The sequence below is a fragment of the Lampetra planeri genome, chromosome 4 (genome assembly GCF_965212315.1).
Source record: "Lampetra planeri chromosome 4, kcLamPlan1.2.h2, whole genome shotgun sequence".
Classification (NCBI taxonomy): Eukaryota; Metazoa; Chordata; class Hyperoartia; order Petromyzontiformes; family Petromyzontidae; genus Lampetra; species Lampetra planeri.
This window is the reverse complement of record NC_136110.1, coordinates 26,072,346-26,097,822: the sequence shown is the minus strand read 5'-3', so window position 1 is coordinate 26,097,822 and position 25,477 is coordinate 26,072,346. Positions and strand designations below refer to the sequence as shown.

Below are 25,477 nucleotides of genomic sequence, written 5' to 3'. Positions count from 1 at the left end.
CGACTCAGCCTAAAATGAGTAACTGGTGCGGTGTGTAAATATTAGGACTGGGGAGACAAAGGCCACTCACCGCCTAGTGTGCCGTGCTGGCCTTCATATGTGCTCTCTTAACAGCACTTGCCCCAACAGCGTGGTAAAGGATATACGGGAGATCCTTTGTATTTATATTCTGTAAGCTACATCACCTACGCATGAGTTGCGTGTAATAATAATACCCCTGAATGCAGCACGATATTAAACGAGATTACAATCGGGGGAAACTTTTACGAATGAAGACCGCCCTATCTTTCCTCCAGTGTGTCACTCAGTGTCTACGATGTACACATATTATCGATGTATGTATGTTGAACTTCATTCGCACCGTACGTAGCCAACCGTGCTCATCTAACTCGGCATGAACGATTGCGTCTTTGTTCATGTTGGCCGTCACTGAATTACATTTCAGCGGATTGGCGGTCGCAAAATGACCCTGGTGAACCCGTGGTGGGGTCAGCTGCGTGGAGGCGAGGGTGACAGCAGTGTCTGACCACCACCACCCACCCCACCTCTTTGCAAACTGACGTGTGTTCTATACAGAGGTGGGACAAAGTCATTGTTATGCAAGTCCAAGTCGAGTCGCAAGTCATCAAATTCATGACTCGAGTCTGACTCGAGTCCAAGTCACATGACTCGAGTCCACATCTCATAGGTGGGACAAAGTCATTGTTATGCAAGTCCAAGTCGAGTCGCAAGTCATCAAATTCATGACTCGAGTCTGACTCGAGTCCAAGTCACATGACTCGAGTCCACCCCTCTGGTTCTATGCTACTCATATAACGAGACAGACTTCAAGTGAGGACCGAGGCCTGGGTGAATCTAATCGAGGAGAGTAAGGGAGTTCATGTCGTCGATAATACACGCGCTGACACGCTTCAGTGACCATTGCCCCCCCCCCAACCTCGCTTGTCCATTGCCCAAACGTGACGTTAAAAACCCGTGGCGGTGGTATTACAAGAATGATGCTCAAGGCAGAGAGAGGGTAATTTGAAGTGAATCATATTCTTGGGTCTTTCGGTAAAGTCATGCAGATAGGTTCAAAGGAAATAGCAAAATACCACGACGTTTTGATCGCAACACAAGCGGTCGTTTTCAGGAAAAGAGGACGTAGATAGGTTCAAAGAAAATAGCAAAAGACGTTTTGATCGCAACACAAGCGGTCGTCTTCAGGAAAAGAGGACCGCTTGTGTTGCGATCAAAACGTCGTAGTATTTTGTTATTTTCTTTGAACCTATCTCCGTGACTTTACCGAAAGACCCAAGAATATGAATTCCTGCAGTCACTGCAGCTTTAAGTCAACATTGAAATGAATCGTCTTAATAGCGGCTTTGCATATCGAGAATGTGAACGGAAGCCACAGCGGAGAGCACTGCATATAGAGGGCAATGCAAACTAATTAATGCGGTGTTGATGTCGTCGCGTACACTTTGCGTGAACGTGGCTCGGTGTAAATGATTACGTTTCGACTGTTCATTCAAATTAGCGGTCGCGAGAAACAGACGCGGGGAGGGAGAAAGAGAAAGAGAGAGAAAAATACGAAAATATCGAAAAAGCGCCGCGGTTAGATGGAGCGAGCCAATGGAGATGGCAGCAACACGCGTCCGCTGACAGGCAAGGCTCCTTCAAGTCCTCGGAAATTGGCTTTCCACACTGAAGCCGTTACAGAAGAAAAGGGGACACACACACACACGCGCGCGCAAGTCCACACACACGCACACAGAGGCGAGATTCAATGATAGCATTGCCACCGTACATCATACATTTTCAGGGCCAGTCGATAAATGCTAAAAATCTAAATCAACTCTTGCTGCTCAGCGGACGGAATTGCGGAGAGCAAAGCGAGCTAAACAATCGCGCGTCAACGCGTGCTGACGATTGTTTCCGTAACGCAAACTTCATTAGGATCGGCCACACGACGCATTGTTTAGCATGCGCCCCGAGCTCTCTGAAATGTGAACCCTATTGTTTCCCCCACCTCACCCCAACTTCCCACCCCCCCCCCCCTTTTTATTTTATTTCAAAGGCAAAACAAACGCGCCGCTATTGTTACGCTAATGTGGACAAAATCAGCGGTCGTCATTATTGCGGTCGGCGTGTGGTGCGTACGTGCGGAGGAGCGCTCGCCGTTCCATGCCACGTGTACACAAACATACACACACACATACACACGCGCACATACACATACACACGCGCACATACACATACACACGCGCACATACACATACACACGCACATACATAAAGATCCCCCGTATAGCCTTAACAGACTGTAGGGGCAAGTGCTGTTAGCGAGCACCTATGAAGGCCGGAACGGTACACGAGGGGGTGGGTGGCCAGCACCACGCCCGACCGCCTTTGTCTCCCCAGTGGCTATGTTTACACACCGCACCAGGTACTAATTTAAGGCTGAGTCGACCTAGGGGAGGCCCAGGACCGGTTCAGATAATCGTCACTGGTGTTAGCCGTGAGCGGGAATCGAACCCGGGACGACAGGTTCATAGCGCAGCGCGCTAACCGCTATACTACCGCTCCCCACACACACACATACACACACACGCACACACACACGCACACACGCACGCACACACACATACACACACATACACACACACATACGCACTCATACACACACATGCACACACACACTCATACACGCACATGCACACACACATACACACACGCACACACACATACACACACATACACACACATGCACACACACACGTGGGGAGGGAAGAGGCAGTCTCGATCACCTTTGCCTTTCATTTCCCGAGCGCATTCGCGAGGCACGGCCGCTTTGTTTCACTTCATTAGTAAACGTGTTAGAACGTCGGCTTTCATCGAGGCGACATAATGCTCGCTTCTAAAAGTGGCCTCGCTGTAAATTAACATTTGTGCGCCGATGCACCCGATATGTAAAACAACGGTGGGGGGGTGGGGTGTCGTGGGGGAGTCCCCACGTCCACCCATCCGGACACCCTCCACCAGACCACACCGAGCAAACAACAGCCACCAAACTGCAATTAACTGCCATTCGCTCCCATGATTTGTCATAACCTGCACAAAATAATTCAAAGTGCATATTTTATTCCATTTATTTGTTTTTCTGTTCTTGCGAGGTTATGACATGTAATTATATTCATCCAAATGGCCACAAACACGTTTCGAGACATTTAGTGCGTGCTCAGTATTTCTGCATTTCCCACGTAGTTCTGGAGCATTTAAATACCAAGTGTGACAGTTGAGTTAAATAACCTTTTGTACGAGTCATTGGTGGAATAACAAAAACAATGCATCCATAATAGAGGGTTTTTTTCGGGTTAGATCGCGTAAATATAAATGTGTCGTTAAACCCGCCAACACCAGCTCCAGCCAATTAGTAAGGTTTGTAACGCAAGCACAACGTGCCAATTAGTTGTTAGTTTAGCACACCGGTGTGTTGGAGAGTAAGCGCACAACATTTACAATTCGAGTGTGACGTATCGCCGGTAATTACAACCAGTCTCTGGCAGTCGCCACGTTTTTTTGACGTGACAAACCTTACTTATTGGCTGTGTCGGGTGGTGGCGGGTTTAACGACGCATTTTCATTGATGCGATCTAACACCCCCCCCCACACACAAAACCTCCTCTATTATGAATAAGATTGGTCGTGAAAGCCGACTGCGTGTTGAACTGAAAAAAAGGACATTAACCTTATGGATGGTACCCCGGGGTACCATAGTACCCTGGCTCTCGCATAATGTCCGTGATGCGGTCACTTTTAGTCTGTTGATGGTCGGCGATACGGCAATCGACTCATCTCGACGAGCTGTACACGATGCACCACCACGGTGCCACGTGCGAGCGTTCAGGGTTTCAGCGCAATCGTCCTGTCTGCGTTTCGACAGCGCGGAGTAGCACCACCGATTTCGGATCGATTGGTACCCCAGTCGCGGAGTTAAGTAACACCCCTGGGAAAAAAAGAGTGTCCCAGAAATAAAATATTTAATTTGCCTCGGCCATTCTGTATTATTTGGTACCCCGGGGTACCGCCAAAATTATTACATGCGCCACCTGCGTTCTCTCAACCATTCAGCAGCTCCCTCCATTATCTGAAGCTTTGGAGGTTCTGCTAGCCATTTGCAGCGTGGCCTCCCTCCTGTAACTACTTCTGCACCCATCACTTCAGCCGGACATACGCCCCAGCACTCATACACGCTCTCGTCTCGTAAGGCTGTGCCCTTATTGAACGACCTCAACCCCGCCTCCCTTCGGGCACAGCTTCGATTATAATTGAGAATGTCAAGCCCCGCCAGCGAAACTTCCACTTATCACGTTATCCAGTATTTACTATTTTTATTGCACCAGGTAAGGCCCACTGAACTACATAACTTTTTTTGAGAAGCGACCTGGCAATCACAAATTATACCCCAAATAAAGTGGCTCATCATATGGACATTGAATGCAGTAGAATACTCTGAACGCATGTTTCTACTTGGGGAGGGAAACCCAGAGGATCCGAAGAAAAATCAACATGACCACATGTAGAACATGCAGACTCCAAATATACAGCCTCCAGAGTCGGGATTGAACCCACGACCTCCTGTATAACAGGCAAGATAGTTAACATCTCCTAGCCACCGTGGCACCATTCTCACCGCCGTCCCAAGAATAAGCACGTGATTTGCTCTGCTCATTCTTTATTTTTTTTTAAACCATCTCTTCACGTGAAACTCCTGAAGAATTCGGATATCCGCTATCTTTACCATCCATGGAATTCTCATTAGCCGACATCACGACGACAATGCTGCTAATATGATTCTCCTCTCATCTTCAGCTCTCCCAAAGTCTAGCTCTGGCCTCAGGCAATGGGCACATATATATATACATGAATGTATATGTGTATGTATATATATCTAGGCTATGTCAATTATGAGCATGAATATATATATGAATGTATATGGCACGTAATAAATAGTATTTCCATCTCCATATGTGTAGGGGCCATAACAACACATTGTAATAATAACATGAAATGCTAGTGTGCTTCTAGAACCTGGATTACATTAGGCTTCCTCTAATGAATTAAATGTTGACATTCCATGAAATTGCTAATTGAAATCTGTATACATTAACGTTAATATGGCTTGTTTTCTCACTTAAAATGTGTGCGCTGAAAACCCATCACAGTACTCATTCGATGTCCTTTCTGCTCATTAATGCTCACGGGAAAGCGAGGTAACCTCAATCAGAAGCACTTCCATAAATGCAATTGAAAGGCCAATAACATATCAGGAATATACAGGCGATGCCACTCATGAACATGGAGTCTGGCTGCTTATTCAAGGTGCTGTCTCCCTTGGCTCCCCGCACGCCTTTCCCATTCCACAGCGCGTGGCCCACGTCCAAGTCACCCTGGATGTTCCCTATCCCGTCTGATCTATGGAGAGCTGAGTCTGGTTTGTCTCTTGAGTGGGTGATCAAAAATAAACACCAGGTGCTGTATAGGCATAAGGCTGCGGGCTACGATGTGGGCAGAAATCTAAATGCATAAAAGGGCTCAGTCCACATCTAGATTACATTTATGGCAGCTGTCTTTAAATGAAATCTACACGTGCAGCCCTTTGAGTGTTACCCGATCGTATGCATGTCGTTTATCCGGGCACTCCGGTTTCCTCCCACATACCAAAATTATTTCATTGCATTGGTTAAATATCCCGATGCAGGGCCCTCCTGAAAAAAAGATATTAAGTCTTAAATCTCATCGAAACTTTTGAAAGTTTACCTTAATGTTTCTGAACATTTGTAACCATCTGCCCCAACAGTTGATTCACAAGCACACGTCTCTCTTCGCCGTGTGCATTCTGACAGTGTAATTGGCGTGCACGCGTGTGTCAACATTATCTCTGCAGGTGAACGTTTTCCTGGCATTTGTGTTCCCGATGCTGGCCATCTCAGCGCTCAACTCGGCCATCGTCAGGCAGCTGATGCGCCTGGTGGACAAGCCGGCGCCGGAGCCCGACATTGGGCAGGAGCAGGGCTGTGTGGCGCGTTCGCGTGGCGACCAGGGCGGGGGCCTGCAAGCGTGTCGCCACGCCACGGCCTTGAATCTTGGAAGGCGCCTCTGTTCCAACGGCGGAGTGGAGGCTGCCAGAGTTCACGCCCTGTGCAACAGCGTGAAAGTCCTGCGTGCGTCTCGCAAGACACTTGCTCCAAGCCTTGTCATGCATCTCTTCACGTAGCTCTTCAGAGAGGTCCTCGCGTTGCACCGCCGATTGCGTTGTTTGCCAACGATGTCCGATATATCGCTTCAAGTCCTGCGGCGCTTATTCTGGAACTGCATTGTTTGGCACGTGCTGGGTGGTAGCTTCTTCCAATTGAATCCCTTGAGAAGGTCCTGGGGAATGGAGTGAAATATGAGACAGTGGCGGGTGGTCTGTACGGGGCATTGGGGCAGTGACCCACGTAATAAAAATGCTTTGAAAAAATAAATTTCTAAAAGTATAGAAACAAATCATGGCCCTTCTTCATAGCACATCAATGGGATGGCGCATCGGGATCTACGGATGAAAATGTGCTTTTCAAATATAAAATTATGATTATTGGCCAAATTTTTTTTATTTTTTTGTCTTGTTATTGACGAATATATTGAGTTTTTTTTTTATATGTGCTTGTGTACCACTGCGATTGCAGGATCTCCTCCAATACTTGCCCATAGCCACACACAGGAGCAATCTCCTAGGGGCAAACTCAGGGTCTTTCCAACCAATTTAAAGCCGTCCTCCTCCCTCTCCCATACATTTTACGAATGTAAAAACATGCGGGAACCTTTAAACTGCACTGTGCTCATCAACAACAATGCCTCTTTACCACTCAGTGGCGGTGACGTCAACACAGCGCTAATGCCATACTAGATGCATGTTGAGGCCACGTGAAGTGTTGAAGGCTCACTGGCAGGTCACATAACAGAGCCAGGTGCCATGGGTTAACTGACTGACATGACTGGCAGATACACCAATTGTCCTGCCCACTGTGCCAACTTGTTGCGTTTTAGCAACCCGGCACTCTGCTCGTTGTTGTGAGCGTCACTCCTCTGCCCTCCGTTGTTTCTGGAGGGCGACTGCCTCCAACTACCCGGTAGCATCCTTCACGAACCTCCACAGAGGCCCATCTTGACACCACTGGTGTCAGCCTTCGGCAAGTCCAATCAGCTCCTTACCCTTCTGTACCAGTCCATCTAACCCATTCCGTGCCAATTTAGCCCCAACTATCCAGCCAAACAGAAGCTGCTTGGGCATGCCATTGCTTCGCTTGCCGGAAGAGCTAACTGATGGGAATGTGTCCAGATCTTTAACGGATCTGTGAGCTCCCCACACAATCCAGTCTGGTTAAACCCAGAATGGATGATAGGCAGGCAAAACCTGAATGTTTCAATCCAGTGCAGATGTTCCTTTTGAGGGCTCCACGTTTCGCCAGCAATAAAAAAGGGAGGATATGACTGACCAAGAAGACCCAGAGCTTCGTATGGAGTGATAGATCAGGTAGTTTCCACACAGCGTTATGCAGCTGATGAAAATAAAATTCCGCTCGACTAATTCGGAGTGAGACCACTGCCTTGGTACACAAACTTCTCCACTCTCTCCACAACTGCCCAACACTTATGGGGAGTGGGGAGAGGAGAGCGTTCGACATAAAATACCCAAACAGGTGCTTTGTTTTTGTGTGGCTGATAGTTAGGCTCCATCTCCTAGTAGCATGCTTCACGTACAGCAGTAGCATTTCCAACTCATCAAAGTGGGCAGAAATCACCAGATAATTTGCATACGTAACATGGTTGACCAATAGGGAGCCATCCCTTGACCACACCCGGACATCAATCAGCCTCCCATTGTATCGGTACCAGATGGGAATTCCACCAGGACATTAATGGAGAGCAGTTTCGAACTACTTGGTTAAAGAAGATGTTGAATAGTGTAGGGGCGAGAGGACGCCCCAGTCGCACCCTTAGGCACTCATCAGTCACAGACAAAGATTCCACAAACACCTATGAAAGCCGGAACGGCACATTAGGGGGGGGAGGGGGGGATCAGCACCACGCCGCCTTTGTCTCCCACGTGGCGACATTTGCACGTCGCATCAGGTACTCATTTCAGTGCCTGACCTCTGTTAGGTCGAGTCACACGCACACACAACAACAACCGCCATTCGCCACTAAGTGGCGGTGACGTCACCACGACGCTTGTGCCAGGCCATGTGCACCTTGAGGCCACGTGAAGTGTCGAACGCCCGCTGGCAGGAGGTCACGGGGCAGACCCAGGTGCCACGGTTGGACTAACTGAGATGACCGAGATGACCGAGATGACTGGCTGATGCACCACCTGTGCCCCCTACTGTGCCAACTTGCTGTGCTTTAGCCACCCGGCGCTCCGCTCGTTGTTGTGAGTGTCGCTCCTCCGCCCTCCGTTGTTACTGGAGGGCGACTGCCTCCAACTGCCCAGACACACACATACACACATACACTGGCACACACACATACACCGCTCTCTCACACACACACCGGCACTCACACATACAAGGCTCGGATTGTTTGTATGAGACATTGACATAACCAGCCATGATTTATCCACTGCTGGATGAAGGCTTCCTCTTTTCACAATCCTGCGAAATAATAATCCACCAAGCACCGGCACATTAACTTGGTTAATCGCTCCATCTCTTCCGTTTTTGTCCTCTTCCACGCATCCCATGCCTTGGCTGGCATTCTGTTATTGTATTTGACCATCGATCATCATCCCAAGCCACGTGTCTAACACACGGATTAAACACTGGCTTCTTTAGGCACATTGGTGTGCATTTAATTCTCAAGTTCAGCTGTCCCAAGGCACTCCAACCAGCTCTCGTTCAACTCTTCATTTCATCGTTTTGATTGCAGTCGGCCTTCAATAGCTATCGCAGGTACACGCAGCACACATACTTTGCTGTGTAATCGAGTTGTTAACACAAATAAGATAAATTTACAGGCTTTCGTCAGTCCGCTGCTGGTGTCGGAGGGGGGGGGGGGGTGCTTGATCATTATCCACCGCGGCTGATCAGTGTGCGTTGATGAAGGGGTGGGTGGGTGGTGGCGTTCAGAACCAGTTCGGAAATATTCTACGCAACGCGCCCTCGTTGCCACTGAGCCATCGTGCTGACAATTTGAGAGCTCGGCAGCACAATCGTGACAACCCTACCCAAAGGTGCCGCGTCTACCCGCTCGCACGTGGGGTCTGCAGTGTTAGCAACAACGCGAGGGAACATTTTGATGGTGATGATAGTGCGGCACGGTGAGCATGCTGCATTCCCCCATCGGCTGAATTGAAATTGTCAGTCGGGTAATAGAGCAATCATTCCATCCTTGACTATTTTTGATAATTATTAGTTTGTTGTTTTTCTTGTGTGTGTTTACGCGGTGGCTGAGCACAGGCCTAAAGGCAGAGACGGGTTCGGTGTGCGTTAATGGCCAGCACAATTGAATGCACGGATTGCCCTACAAGAAGGCATTGTAATGTTTCTCAACTGTTTACAAAATTCATTCGAGTATAAAATGGAACGCTTTCAACCCATTTCATTTAAATACAGAAGTAAATAGGTTTTTTTATTTTTATATCACGTAACATCCATAATATTCTGAATACTCTTTTTCTATTTTATATTATTTGATAGTTTGTATAATATTTTGTTTAATGCATGGCTGTAGTAGCTGTAGGGAATGCCATCGTGTCACCGCTCCTGCTGCGACAGAACCTCCATGGCTTCGTTTTGATTGATGTTGTAATTAACTTCATTTTGTACTCTTTGGTTCTTTCGGTAAAGTCATGTAGTGAGAAATAAAAGAAAATAATTATTGCTACCTACGTGACTTTACCGAAAGAACCAAAGAGTATGGATTCCTGCAGTCACGAAAGCTTCAAATCAAGATTATTAATTTTGTATTTTACAAAACGTATTTAATTTACAACAAGTATTTATGCTCTAATTTCATTCGGCGGGCCCGGCGACTCCACCATCACTTGTCTGCTCCATGGTCAGACGGCTCCATCACCACCACCACCAGACGACTCCACCACCACCACCAGATGACTCCACCACTACCAAACGGCTCCACCACCACCAGACGGCCCCACCACCACCACCACCTGCGGGCAGCACCATCGTCATCGCCGGGCAGCTGACATCGCGACGCGGCTCCATCGGCCTTGGCGATTCACTCCATCGCCAGCTAGCTCCATGGCCACTATCACTGGGCAGCTCTACTGCTGGGCAGTTTCGTCACCGGGCAATCACCAAGGCAGCTTCATTGCCATTACCGGTGCAGCTCGACTGCCATTGCTGGGGGCAGTTTCACCATCGCAGACAGGCAACACCATCATCCTCGCCACGGCACGCTGCCACCAGTGCCGGATTATCCTCGTAGCACAAGTAGCTACAAATGCTACGGGGCTCCGCACTTTCAAAGGCCCCGCGCTAAATGCTTTCAATCTTTCAATTCCGGTTCAGTGATTATGCACTTGCTCTATTACTATAGTACTATACTGCCTTCAACTTTTATGAACGACTGGGTGTTTAAGATTAGCGATTTGTCGTATTATCTGGCTGTATAGCAAATGAAAAAATACAATTACTTTACTATGCAAGTAAAAAAATTTGTGTTTTAATATTTACGTGTTTCTTTTTTTGTTTAGGGCCCCTTTATAACATATGCTACAGGCCCCGCACTAGCTTAGTCCGGCACTGGCTGTTGCCAGGCAGCTCCATCGCCAGGCTGCGTCATTGCCATGAAGAGGCTGCAACATCATGAGGCAAATTCTCAGGTTTTTTTTCGGTAAAGTCACGTAGGTAAAACATTAAAAGTAATGAAAGTAAAATAAAACAAAACAAAAATAAAAATAAAATTCACGACGTTTCGGAGGCAACACAAGTCTCCGTCATCAGGTGGGACCGTCACAGCCAGATTAGGAGACTTGTGTTGCCTCCGAAACGTCGTGAATTTTATTTTTATTTTTGTTTTGTTTTATTTTACTTTCATTACTTTTAATGTTTTACCTACGTGACTTTACCGAAAAAAACCTGAGAATATGAATCATTGCAGTCACGAAAGCTTCAAATCTAGAATCATGAGGCAACTCTCCCATCGCTTGTCGCTGGGCCGCTTAAATGGCCGTGTGCGACTTCATCGCCATCACCAGACCACTTCCATCGTCAATGCCAAGCGGCGCCATCGCCGATGCTGCGTCGCGTCTTCACCGCATGCCAAGCAGCGGTTTTGACTCAATGTAATGGATGTTTATTCTTGATCTGTCCTGTTGAGTTTGCGTTTTAATGCTCATTCTTGTGACGCGCCACTGTCGAGTGCTTTTCTTTCCGTGGGTCTTCCCGGGAAGATTCCCTTACGTCCATCATGGGGCAGGTCGTATCAGGATTATTTTTCATCTTATAAACAATACCCCTATCTTGGATTCACTTAGTTTTTGCTCTCATTTTTATGATGCCACGCAGATATATCATTGCCCCTCGGGACCTTCCCAAATATATATTTTAAATGCACTCGATTCGCATTACTCAATGTGCGTTCCCGTCCAGTAATGCGTTGGCAGTAAATTAACTGATCAGCGATCACCGTCTTGGCTTCCTGTGTTTGACCAAGACCTGCCCTAAGCCTCTTGACTGTATTTCCATTGCACGAGGTGACCCCATCAACGTTCTCTTTTTTTATTTGAAGCCTCGGTTATCTGGCTGGGGTTGTGGTTTGTTATTAATTGACGCTCAATCAGTGATATTCGTCCTTTGCCTTTACGGACTTTTCATGGATTTGAGCACCTGGCGTTGCACTGGAGACCTCGTTGTGCCTAGCCGATACTGTTCATGGCCTTTTTATCACCCTCCAAAGTTGATCCCCGCACTACTTACTGAATTTGATTGAGTTCCTCTCGGTGGTGGTGTGCTTATGCTGAGCACAGTTAGACATTTGGTGACTTCAACATGTGTCGATGCCCCACCTAAACCTCTTGCTCGGGATTTCGTGGCCGTATTCAACTCTTGGCTTCACTCAGCATGTTCATATTCCCACTCACTCCGGTGGACACACTTTAAACCTGGTGTGTTCTCTTGGGCTATCAATAACTGAACTAACTAGCATGGACCCAGGAATGTCTGCTCATTCACTGGTCCTCTTATAAATCCCTCTGACCACTCCAAGTCTGTCCGCTAAACACAAAATTGAATTCCGCAAAATTGCATCCATTACCCCAACATCTCTTACAGAAGCCCTCTCTCTTTCTCCCCTCGCTCAGCTCAGGAGTGCCACATTGAGGAGGCTGATATACGTATATTTTATACTTATCTTCTGTCAAATATCCTTAATCGTCTGGCTCCCCACCAAACTTGCTGGATCTCCTCTAATCAGTCATCCCCAGGGTCCACTCGTGATCTAAGGGCACACAGATCCACTGTCCACAGAGCTGAACGTGCATGCCTACTCCAACAACATCTCAGTCGCTACATCATCATATATTGCTGGTCGCATTCTCTACCATCAGTCATCTTCTGCATGAGGAGGAAAAACATTAAAACTCTTTCCCATTGGGCAGTTTAAAATGTCCACTACCCAAACCAAATGAAAATCTGTCCTCCTGATTCCCCTTCTATTTGATCTGCCCGTCTCCCGGTTCGAGGGCCCTTTGTTGGCTAATTTCACCACTACCACAACTTCGGAACTCGGCTCTTGGTTGCTGATTCCCGCCCTACCTGCTGCCCGTTGGATCCCTTCTCTAGACTCTTACGGGATAACGTTTCTGCATGCGGGTCATTTGTCCTCGGTCTCTTCCAAAAAGTTTATTGAGACTTGTACGGTTCACACCATTTTTACGATGGCTGCAGTCACCTCACTCTTTTAGAAACCGGACCTTGATCCTAATCTTACCAACAACTCACGTCCAAGCTCTGTGTATTTCCTGCTTTCCATACACGGCGTATTGGGATCTACAGATGAAATGCGCCTTACGAATGTCAATTATTATTATAAACAGCTTTTTTTCCCTAAACAAAGATATAATTGGGTGCTAATGCCACTACTTAGGCAGGAATGCTGTTTGATGGAAATGTATATTACTGTAATGCATGTTGATCAGCATGCGCGAAATCAAATGCGGAAGATGTGTGTGATGCGGCAGAAGGCTTGCACTCGCATACGAATTTCTATTTATTTCTGCACAGCTCTAATTCTTACTTCTTGTTCTCTCTCAAAAGGTGATGTGAAAATCATGAATGCACACGTGCATGCCATCATACCTCGGTGTGCCGTCAAGGTCTAAATGCATGCAAATTTGTGGAGGCAACTTGGGAAGTATGCTGTTCATTAGATGTACTGACATGCAAATTTAGTTATGCGAATCATATATTTATAAGCAGGCAATGGTGAGTGCAGTATTATAATGTTGTCTTGCAGACTATGGGTTAGGAATGTTATGCTCAACATATGTTCGTACTTCAACTACATGGGCACGTCTGCGTGCTCAAGTGATGAACGTGGTGGTTACAGACGCGTGTGTGTGTGTGTCTTTGTGTCTCTTGCGTACAGGTGCAATTGTGATTGCCTTTGTTGTATGCTGGCTGCCTTATCATTCCCGTCGTTTGATGTTCTGCTATGTACCAGACAGCGCTTGGCATCCGTGAGTATACAATTATGGCCACACCTGCTTACACCTCCACTTGCAAGTCGCCACTTGAGCCACCACTGCCACTCGGGGCAGCCCAGGCATGAATTTATTTTGGAAATTGCACTGGCGTTGGCCAAAATTTGGTGGCTGCCAACAGGTTCCCTGCGCAAGGAATCTTCAGCAGTGAAATGAGAAACTGTAGTGCCGTTTGACCTCGGATCAAGTACACTGGGGATTGATTACAAATTAATTGCTCAGGGTACACGATGGAGCACTCGTATTAGTGGAGTGAAACATTTTTCCGACTATACCCGACCTACGCTTTCTTTCCAAAAACACCACTTGTCCGCGCTTTGTATTGTATTTCTCGTTAATATGCTAAATTACACGCGTGGATCCAAGTACTTTCACAAAATGTTATTGCGCTGATAATTATATACATTTTTTAATATCAATGCTATTTCGAGGAGCTTTGCAACATAACGCGTGCTCAGAATTGTGATGGGTTGCTTAACTACAGCTATTAGCTTATATTATGTAAGGCGTTCAGGTGAATATTAATGAAATAACACAATACGCAAACAAAAGCTGTGCAGTGCTTAATGTTATATTTTACAGCATGTGGTGACATTGGCTGCTGTGCCTTGAAGGGAATAGCCTTTAGCGCTATAGAGCAGGCTCCTTTCATGTGTGAATGGCCACCTTAAAAGCCACGCGTTGAGTGTTTTAAGGGCTCATGGAGATCTCGTACGAGGTGTCACCAGGGCGATGACTGACGCCTGTTGTAGTTTTCCCAGACAACAAAGAAAGCCCATTAGGCTCATCTTACCTTTAATACCAACAGTGATTGGACATTTATGACAAAGAGCTGTATATCTCATTGGTATCCTCCAGGATAAATAAAGATTCGTATTGTTCCAAGCTCATTCAAGCATCGCGTATTGCAATTATGTTGACCTCTGTGTGCTGAACGCAAGAGCAGCATCGTTTTATGGGACCTCGATGTGATATTGAAGTAGCTGAATTAGAATTAGTCCCGAAATTTCCACCGGTTAGAATACAAATTGAGGCTGTTACAGTGAGCCCAATGTAACAAGGCAACACATTTGCAGGGCAGTATCTGCTTAATTCATTTTGATGTAATTTCCAAACAACTAATGGGCACGAGAAAGAATATCAAATAATGGCAGCATATCCTATTTATTGCAATACTATAGTCTTGAGTTAATAATACACTCAAAAGTGAACTCCTGATATGATGAAGTTACTGCATAAATTTGATGCGAAAAAACTCTAGTTTCGGGCACACATTCATCTGCCATAGATTTTCGATACCGTTTCCACATGGGTGACACGACGATACGTGTGATATACGCTGCTGTTTGGAGAGAAGTTGTGACTGTTTTTTCATCGGCCACGGCCGTGTAAATGCCCATGTTGTGGATCAATTTCTGGAGCAATGGGGCAGAAAGCGAATTATTGCGTGCAGTGACAATCCACACCTATCAGGTCTTGAAAACTAAAACTCCGCTGCAAGGAATGGGAAACATTTACTACGTCGATTGCTATGCTCTCGTTTCTCAGCTCTGTGTTCGATCCATTTTAGTTTTTTTTTATATAATTTACCAGGTCCTATGTTTATTATATTGTGTCTGACTTGCATCTCTTGATTGGTAGTACAAATAAAATAATGCGACCATGGTGTAATGGTTAACACACTCCGGCAGTATCATGAGTACAGCACAGTTGATCGACAGGTCAGGTAGGGGTTGGATAAAGGGTGAGGATTCCCACCTATTCCGAAATATTGGGCCAGCGTACGATGGAGTAGGCTAACATATCCTCCCTCTTGTTTGAGGCCCTATCACCAGCAGTTGACTGAGCAAGCTATTGCAGGGCTGCACCATTAACCTTCCCAAAGAAAACTCTTTCGTCGCGGTAACGTCCGGAGAAAATCCCCACTTTCGTCATCGCTCGTTCTCTCGTCGCCCCGGGGGCTTTCTCGCTCACCTCGCCCCCCCCAACCCCCACCACTCCTCCTCCCTCTGTCTGCGCCGTTGCAGCGCGGTGTTCAATTTCTACCACTACTTCTACATGCTCACCAACACGCTCTACTACGTGAGCTCGGCAATCAACCCCGTGCTCTACAACCTGGTGTCGGCCGGCTTCCGCCACACCTTCGTGGCCACGCTCGGCTGCGGACGAGCGAAGGAGCGGGAGCCGGGCACCATGCAGGTGTACACGCGCGCCGGCTCGAGCCAGTCGAGCGTTCACACCGTCACGTCCTCCAACCACGACTGCGCAGCGCCATGCTCGAATCCCGGGAGGGCTCGCGAGGCGCTCAGTTGAGCGATGCGCATGGGGGGTGCTGGTGGGGGTGGTGGGGTGGTGGTCTTGGGGGTGGTGGTGGAACACTGCGCTGAGCCGACAAGAAATCGCACCACCCGACTCACTCACGTCGTACACAACGTGTCGTGGACGAGGGAGGTGGGCGGGGGCTGTTGAAAGCCTTTCAGAAGGAAGTTTAGACAAAAGAAATGTCGCCACCTCGGTCATTGAATTACGTCGGATTTAGTTGCTAATTTACACGCATATCGTTATCTATACGATCGTATGAAATACAATTGTATAGTTGGAAACGTCAAGCCGAAGCCGCCGCGTGGCGTTTCGCGGTCGTTCGATTTGGCTCTCCCATGAGTTTTGGGGTTGCAGTGCGTGCTGCTCAGTTCCTGAATTAGCTGCGAGGGCGTGGAGCGAAACGCCGGACATCGTGTCGCGACAACGCGCGGTGTGACCCCAAAATGCATCGGAGAACTTGAAAGCACCCTTGGTGAATGATCACCCAATGAGCGATAAGGCTGAGGAAAGCCTTGGCTGTGGCTTTTTAGGCAGAAATATCACACTGTTTTCTGTCAGTAAATTGCTTATGGATATTTGTCATTTTAACGTGGGGAAATGGCTCGAATTCTGTGTAAAGCGGCACCTTTCTTATAAAAAGCGTATAATGTATTTATTCCAGTTAGATAAAACATTATATCATCCCACATTCTATAATTTCCTTACCGACAGAATATTGTTGGGCGGGTTGTGTAGAGCCTTAATGTGGAGCTATGGAAATTTTATACGTTAAATGTATTCAAGAATGTTAACCGCCCCACTAAAATCTGCAATGCGAAGATAACTTTAATAATTTCCTGAAATAATTCGCAAAAATATTGCATCCGGACAGCATATTGGATCTTTTTTTATGCATTTGATCTATTAATGATAATCATTGCTGTGGATAATCAGTTGAACTTTACATTTATTGCCATTCCAGTACAATAGTAATTCTCTTGGAACTCGTGCACTTTCTCCCAGAATGTTATTTATAATTAATTCATGATTTACCTAAACAGAATATTCGTGATGGGCATACGTTAGAGGTAATATAGTCCAAATTAATATATTGATTCTTTTTTACATCCATAACTCTAATCTGTGAATGCGGTACATGCAGGTTAATTTCACAGTCATGCATTTAGACAATGGACATTCCTGCATTGATATAGTGAACAGATTTTAACATTAGATATATAACTGTGTAATAAAAACGGTGTCCCTCATGATATTGATTAACAGATCACTTACATTTCTCAGTCGAGACTTGCATATGACAAATCCACGTTGTGGATTTGCTCTCCAACACACCGGTGTGCTGTACTAGTAACGAATTGGCACGTTCTGTTTACGTGACAAACCTTACTAATTGGCTGTGTCGGGTGCTGGAGGGTTTAACGACACATTTATATTTACGCGATCTAACCCACAAAACTGTATTATGTATGATATTGGTCGCGAAAGCCTTCGTGTTAGATTGATTTTAACATCAAAGAATTCCAATAAAATATTCGGGACAAAGTTTACTCATTACATTTATATCTTCAGTGGGTCCTATACCACCTCATGGTCTAAATGGTTTCTACCTTTCTGTGGATTAGGTTATTATAGTTGTATTGAGATATAGATCTTACACACAACACTTCCAAATTGAAGTAGTGGAATAGGCTCGCAATTATTCCTGGATTATTACCCAGTCCAACGAGACTGTTACCGACCTTGCGTGGCAATTATATTATTATTTCGAATAGCTCATTATGTTTTTATATATGTAAAACGGTGCATTGCCAATATTCATGGCATGCAAAATGTCACTCATGTTACCAACATTGGCATTATGTGGAGTCTCTGTTGTCACTTCAAATGCTGCTTGATAATGTTGATCTGGAAGGCCAATAGACCCTATTTTTTTGCATGGTTGCGTTTGCCCATCCTATCTCAAGACAACGCAGGGTGAGTTTGTGTATGGTCTTGCTTTTTCAATTTAATGGAGTCTCATATTTTACACGGAGTGCTCTTGCCATGACATTTGAGCATCCAGCAGCATTTGTTTAACTGTCCTGACTCTGTTGTCCATCCCCCGCACCTCCGATTAGCAAAGTTGGCTACGTACGGTGCGAAATAACTTTAACCATACATATATACAAGGCCAGAGGGTCGAAACCAGTCCCGTTCATGCTTGCTAAACAAATGCATCTTGATAATGATTATCAGCGAAACGTCGTACTCAAAATTTAAAATGCTGTTGATTCTCTCTTCAGCACACCGGTGGGCTAAAGAAGTCAATTAATTTGTCCTTTGAAAACGTGACACATTTTTTACTGTTTGGCCGTGTCGGGTGGTAGAGGGTTACGACACATTTATAAATAACGCGATCTGACCTAGAAACCTATATTATGAGGAATATGTTATAATGCGTGTGAAATTTATGTTGTGTATGGTATTCAACCTGCACTGACCGCTGACCACTTGTGGCAAGTATGGTCAAACAACCAGGATGACCGACACATCATGGGAATGCCTTCACCCAGCAGTGGATTCAAACTTGGATGTCAAGTCAGTTATACTCGTATCTATTATATGTAACTATCAATGTAATATTCAATGAGAATTAAATGTATAATGTCATTTGCGATCGTTGTTTTTGGCTGCTATGCTTCATACGCATTTGGGCCTGTGCTCAGAAACTGCGATTTACAAACTATATTAAAACAGCCGTCCTTTGTCACTAAGTAGCAGTGACATCATAAGGGCAGTAGTGCCTGACTATGTGCACTTAGAGGTCATGCGTAGTGTCAATATGAGTGTAAGCTAGAGAGACGAGTAAATTGCAATTATGATTTCCCAGATAAAAAGAGGAACTTAAATTGAATGTATATGTGAGCTCACAAAATGTACATTGAACTTGCAAACCGTATTTCAAGCCGCTGATGAAAGAAATTATACCCAAGAAAATTTATACAAAAAATGAAATTTATTTAAAAAAAAAAACCTTCTTGGGGATGTTTCCGTAAGCCTTGTATAGGTGTTATTTCGACACGAATATGAAACCACATAAAAGCGTGCCTTTTCTCCCTGGTTGCCAAGTTACTGCCAATTCAAAAGCTTGTTTTTGGAAGAACAGATGTAAAAAATCTTGCCTCTGAGATATCTTAATGTTCTTTGCACAGTGAGGAATTTGTTCTGTTATTCCCGGCTTTAGTTTTTTTTCGCATAAACAATCAGCACAATCATTGTTTTGTTGCACCGAATTTTAGTTTGGGAACAAAATAATCATCCATGATAAAGATGACCAATTTTGTCCACGGACAATGAACACAGGGGCAGCACACGCAGTGCCCACACTGACATGCAAATATGTCAGCACAATATACATTATTTTCGGAGCACGTCAAATTAACAATTGGAATTAAATATATATTTAATTTCTCTCACACCATTCCTCACAGTGAGGGTGGGGGGGGTAACGATGTGGGGAGGGCCGTCGTCATTCAGCAGTGTTTTTTTATTTTTAAACGATGTCTTAGTGAATGATCAACAGTCGGCCACGTGTTTTTCTCATGCAACAAAATTGCTTCTTGTAGAGATGTACGATGCTATATTACTTATGTGAAAAAAAAAACATTCGGATAATATTTGTGTTACTGTTGGTATGATAAGTTTGCTTGAGCATTACGGTACCTCGATGACTGTTTACAAAATATAGAGCATCGTGTTGTTAGTTGAAAATAGGCTTTAGGTGAAGCTAAATAATATTGTTATTTGTTGATGGATGTAACAATGACAGTAATTGTTATTTTATGAAGTGACATAGTAACATCGCTGTATCACTGCAACGTATTAATGCACACATTCGTTTTTGTTCGCATTGAGTCGTATTTTGCTCGAACGTAGGATTTCAATGTCAGACGCAACCCAAGGCTAACGACACAAAAAATATCGTAGTTATAGTCATAAATGTAACATAATGTGTGAGTCGTTACGAAATATGTATGGCGTTTGCAATTAAATGTGAAACTTGTAATGATGTGTGTATAACAATAAACATTGAACGAACTGTCAACTGAAAGTAAGACCAATTGTCTCCTCTAGATGTATTTTATAATTGGGGCAATGCTAAAGGATAAACTATTTCCCAACAAATGCATGATTAACGGCAATGAAAATGCATAACCGCAGAAAAAAACTTTTGGACTCAACAAAAAATGCTTAATAAGTGAAGAAAAATACGGTAATTAATATTGCCGCAGAGCTCAAATGAGTCACCTCTGGCCACTGTAATTTAATGAAATTCAGGAATGAGTTTGCATGCTCCGCAGGCGCACAATGTGAGAGCGATGAGAGACCCCTCCCCCCCCACCCTCTCGCGTGGAATGGAGGTCCGTCGATGAATTCGCTAAAGGCAGACATGAGCAAACAAAAAAGGGAACACTCGAATTCATAGTTAAATATTCACAAAACCTTACCACAAAGAGAACGTGCATGGTGGTTATTTTACAAAAAATATTCGTAGCACAAAGATATGAATATTTCATGCACACATTCACGAATATTATATATTTTTTTCAATGACATTTTCATAACAATAACAAACCAAACAATTTCAGTCCTTCATTAATCCACAGTGACTTGCTGACCATACGTCACCATACCGGTTGGTTAGTGACCAGGTTTAGGTGCAGGAAAGTTTCTAATATCTGACCTTAGAACCGTGGCCGGGAATTAAACGTGGATCGCCAGGCTCACAGCGCATCACCACTGCGCCACGGCTCCAGCCTACGATTGAATCATCCATCGTCTTCATTATAATCGTAATCGTCAGCCATGATTTATCTCACTGCTACACACAATAGAATATTATTTCTCCATCTCCCCGATGATTCTTCTCTTAGGCATTTTCACACCAGTGGCTGCCGTTCAATTATCTCCATCCCCCCCCCCCCCCCGACTCCTAAAAAAAGTAAATGTATACGAATTGTAAAGATGCAGCATCATTATTAAATGCATTGACTTCTCCCCTTTACAATGGTTGTGCGTATCAGTTTCTCTCTACGTACCATTGTACGGTGTTGTGGCGCTATTGCGAGCCGGCAAGGAGCTGTCCAGCGTTTTCAGGAGCAGAGAGAACAAGGAATCTCCCACTGTGTCAATGTTCATCGGAGCAAAGCCTGTTGTTGTTGTTTCCACAGGACAGATGTGGAACGCATTAGGTCCATTTCTCTCTTTGGCCGAGATTAATGCTCAGCATTAAAAGCAATGCGCCCAGCCGTTAAAATAAAAGCACTTTTTATTTTATTTCATACAGCATGTTGCTGAGATAAGCAACTTACTTTTGGAACAGCAAAACACGTATAAATGGATGTCTGGGTTCTTTAACCATTCGATGGCGTTGTCTGCGAGCTAAGGGATAATGTTTGTGCCTCCAGTCAATGCGCTTGATGGGCGGCCATGGATTGAGTTTGCGCGCCATCGTTTGTTCCACTCCAGTCGCAGGCTGAGCTACAAACCCACTTAATACGAGGAAAAGCCACGCATTGCAAAATACGATTTGCGTTATGACTATCATTGTTAAACGTGTGCGTTTGTCACTGAGTTGCCATTAAATGTAGACAAATTAATGAATACGTCTAATCACAAACGCTATCCTAAATATGTTTGGAACAAAAATGTTGTGGTTGTAAAATATCCTCAACGATATATGTCATAAATAATTATGGCCTTTATGATGATTGCTAGTTGTACACTTACAATAACTAAATATACGGTGTCTCTATGCATGCTCTGTATTCGTTGGAGGGATGATGTGTTTATTACAGATACTGATGTATCCGCTCCTGCAGAACTGCGTACATCTGTGGAAGCAGTCATTCACACTGATGAAGTGCATCTAAAAAAAATTGCATCATTACACAAGGCATCACATGTCTCAGTTGGGTTGGAATAGACTCCAAATCCCTGATGTTAAAATCAATCATGCTGCTGAATATTTTAAATCTGACCAAAAAAGACGCCACTGAAAAGTGAATCGTCAAATCGTGGCTCACCCCAAAAAGGAAAAGACAATCAAGCATGAGTCAATGGGAACAGCGATGCCATTCCTAATTCAAGGGGTCCAGCAGTCATGAGCACATTAGTCTGCTGTGTCTCATAAGAATGCATCACCAGTGGAGCAATAACACATTCCTGAATCTATCTCATGAGCGTTACAAATATGAAGCCGAAGCCGTGCCAAGCGAGATATGTCACAATTCACCTGAAAAGGAGTCAGCACGAGACTCTGATGTTGAGAGGAAACATTCGGTGGATAAAAGTTCCATCCAAAGATTAATATTCCTCTATATGACGTCAGCCGACGCACACTTCAATCACGATTTGGCAATCATTACCAATTCAGCATAGATATTTCAGTCATCCAAGCACTCATAAACCGAGGCCTAGTTTTGAAAAAATTAAGAAATGAAAAGCGTTCACAACGGGTGTATACTGAGATTGCATGAAAAAAGTAACAACATACATATTACAGCAGGAGTCAAACAAGGAGACATGCTTTCGCCAAACTTATTTGAAGCTGTTTCTTGAAGTATAGGCATAATAATACGTGTAGTAAGTATTAAGTATGAAGCAGTCACCATTACACGTGTTAATTTTCTTCACCTGATTTTTCCAAAGATCACTTTCGTTGCTGTTTGCTTTTTATTATCTTCCACAACATAATTATTGTGAACAATGCATTGTGTTTTTATATCTATCATTCAGCGATACTCTGTTATGAATTATATGCACAGAACATCTATTTCTCGTCCACACTTTCATGAATCGATTAACCGTCTGACAAGAGATGTACCAGCACCCGCAATCATATGCAAGACACTGTATCGTATGCTGAACTTCTTTCGCACCGTACGTAGCCACACGTGCTGATTGGAGGTGCGGTGGAAGGGCAACAAACTAAAGAAGTTCGAAAAAAATTAGTTTTTAATCTTAAAAGTGCATAGCTCCAGTGTCTTCCTCGTATCGGAAGAAAGAGCGTTTCTTGACGGCCCCTTGAAGCGCATCTGAAGGCGCGTGATGGAGTGACCGTCTTTGTTCGATAACTCGCCGAAAGCCGCTACGAGGATGGCCGAAGCTCGCGTGATGGGTTTATGCAAACTCGACAAGATCAGCGGCGAGGCACCGTGGTTCATTTGTGGAAAGGAACCGTCCATAAATGACGTCACGCACCTGGGGGGGTCAGATACTGTATTTGTGACGATGTGTGACGACGGGGGGAGGGGGGGTTGAGAAATGTGACGTCACATCAAAATGCGCAACTTTAAATAAATATAGACAACACGTTCTACTTAATTAAATAGACGTTTTAATAAATGTTTTCTCCTACAACATCAGAGTGCAGCGCCACATTAAATACGCACTACAATGACACTAGTTTAAAGCGATTTGAAGCATGTTTTTTTTTTTGGGGGGGGGGCAGATCTTTGTGACGTCATATGTGTGGGGGGGTCTGACTTTTTGTGACGCCGTGTGACGTCATTTATGGACGGCCCCCAAGCACTTTGTGCTAAATGAGTGCGACCTCAATGTATTCGTTCTGCAACCGGAAGCCAATGCAGCTCGGCGAGCATTGGACGGGCACGGTCTGAACTTGCAGTTCCCATCACGACACGTGCCGAAGAGTTTTGTACACGCTGCAGCTTGTTAATGTTTTCGTGTTAAATTTCGATTTCAAGCTTTCGTGACTGCAGGGATTCGTCTTCTTGGTTCTTTCGGTAAAGTCACGTAGAAGGGAAATGATAAAATAATAAAAATAATGCATAATAAAATACAATTCTCACGAAGTTTCGGCCACAACGCAAGCAACCGTCATCAGGTGAAGAACAGGGCTGTCGGAAAGACGGAAAAGATCATTCAGACGCTGTCTTTCCGACAGACCTGTTCTTCACCTGAGTACGGCTGCTTGCGTTGTGGCCGAAACGTCGTGAGAATTGTATTTTGTTATGTTTTATTTTTATCATTTTATTATTTCCCTTCTACGTGACTTTACCGAAAGAACCAAAAAGGTTTTTGTGTTACTTTTACCAGGCATCCCGTCGAGTCGTGAGCCGCTGACAAGAGATGTACCAGCTCCCAGGAATGCACGACTCTGTCTCTCCTTGTGTAGAGGTGTTATGTACCGAGGTGTAGCAAGCCATTACGTTGCGGTGTCTACATCACGGTCCGTGCTTGGGGTGTCTACATCAACGTCCGCATACAGCCCCGCCCCTCGGGGGGCAGTTGGGTATATAAGGCGGTGCGCGAGAGAGCTCGAGGCAGTCGTTGGAACAGAAGAGCCAGTGAAGACTGAAGACCAGCTAGCTAGCCCTGGGACTACCCTGACTCGCTGCTCTTGTAAGAGCCGAGCAGTGCAAGCAAGGGGCGACCTCAGAGCAGCGAGGTCTGTGTCCTTGTGAGGGCCAGGCTCGTGTGGCTGAGGGTCGGACTTGAGCCGAAGCTGGGCCAGGTGAGTTAGCCTCTATAGGATGGTCGTGGTTAGAGGGGTGTAGGAGCTAACGGGGAAACGTTAGCCGAGGGACACGGCCTCGGATAGACCGGGTGAAGGGGCCGTTACCCCTTCCAGTGTTAGGGAGCGCTACGCACTGTATAGTACCCATTTGTTAATAAATACGTGTTGCCTCCGTCAAACGTCTCCTGCGCTACTTACGCCGTTACACTTGTATGAAGGAGGATTGCTCCACAACTTTCGCCGTCGCCTGATGATGCTCATTGCAATTACTGGCGAAACGTCGTACTAGAATTGTAAATGGAGTGGGTTTAACTCTGCAACACACCGGTGTGGTTTACTGGTAACGAATTGGCACGTATTGTTTACGTGACAAACCTTACTAATTGGCTTTGTCGGGCGGTGGTGGGTTTAACGACGCATTTGTATTGACGCGATCTAACCAAAAAAAACCTCTATTATGGATAATATTGGTCGCGAAAGCCGACGTGTTAAACTGATTAAGGGGCACGTTTTGTAAAGAGAGTGAACACGTGGACATTTTCCACAAGGGGGCCTACAAGGCTCTGCAAAAGCTTTTGGAAAACTGAGCTTAATGAAAATGAATGCACAAAGGTGGCCAAATCTGTTAATAGCGTTTGTTGTAATGGTGTATATTACTTGCTGAATAGTTAACTGTGGATAAAAAAAAAACAATCTCTAAGGAATGTTAATATTCCAAAACACGAATGACATCACGAGAATGTGTCCACGTTTCTGATCCATATGTCACAGCAGGTAAAATACACTGATGAAAAACTTTCAAATTTTTGCACATCGATACGTTGATTCTTGCTATTAAAATCAGTTTTCCAAAAACACTCCAACCTGCTCTCATCTGCTCGTTTCTTT

At 45.0% G+C, this 25,477-nt stretch overlaps 1 protein-coding gene across 1 annotated transcript in view; it reads left to right on the top strand.

Annotated features, from left to right (window-relative positions):
- Positions 1-16,059, top strand: part of LOC144717979 (neurotensin receptor type 1-like) — a 52,928-nt gene extending 36,869 nt beyond the window's left edge. Inside the window, 3 exon segments of the mRNA XM_078593838.1 lie at positions 5,929-6,205; positions 13,632-13,722; positions 15,774-16,059. Of these exon segments, the coding sequence (XP_078449964.1) occupies positions 5,929-6,205; positions 13,632-13,722; positions 15,774-16,059 (654 nt within the window).
- The last annotated feature ends 9,418 nt before the right edge of the window (positions 16,060-25,477 follow it).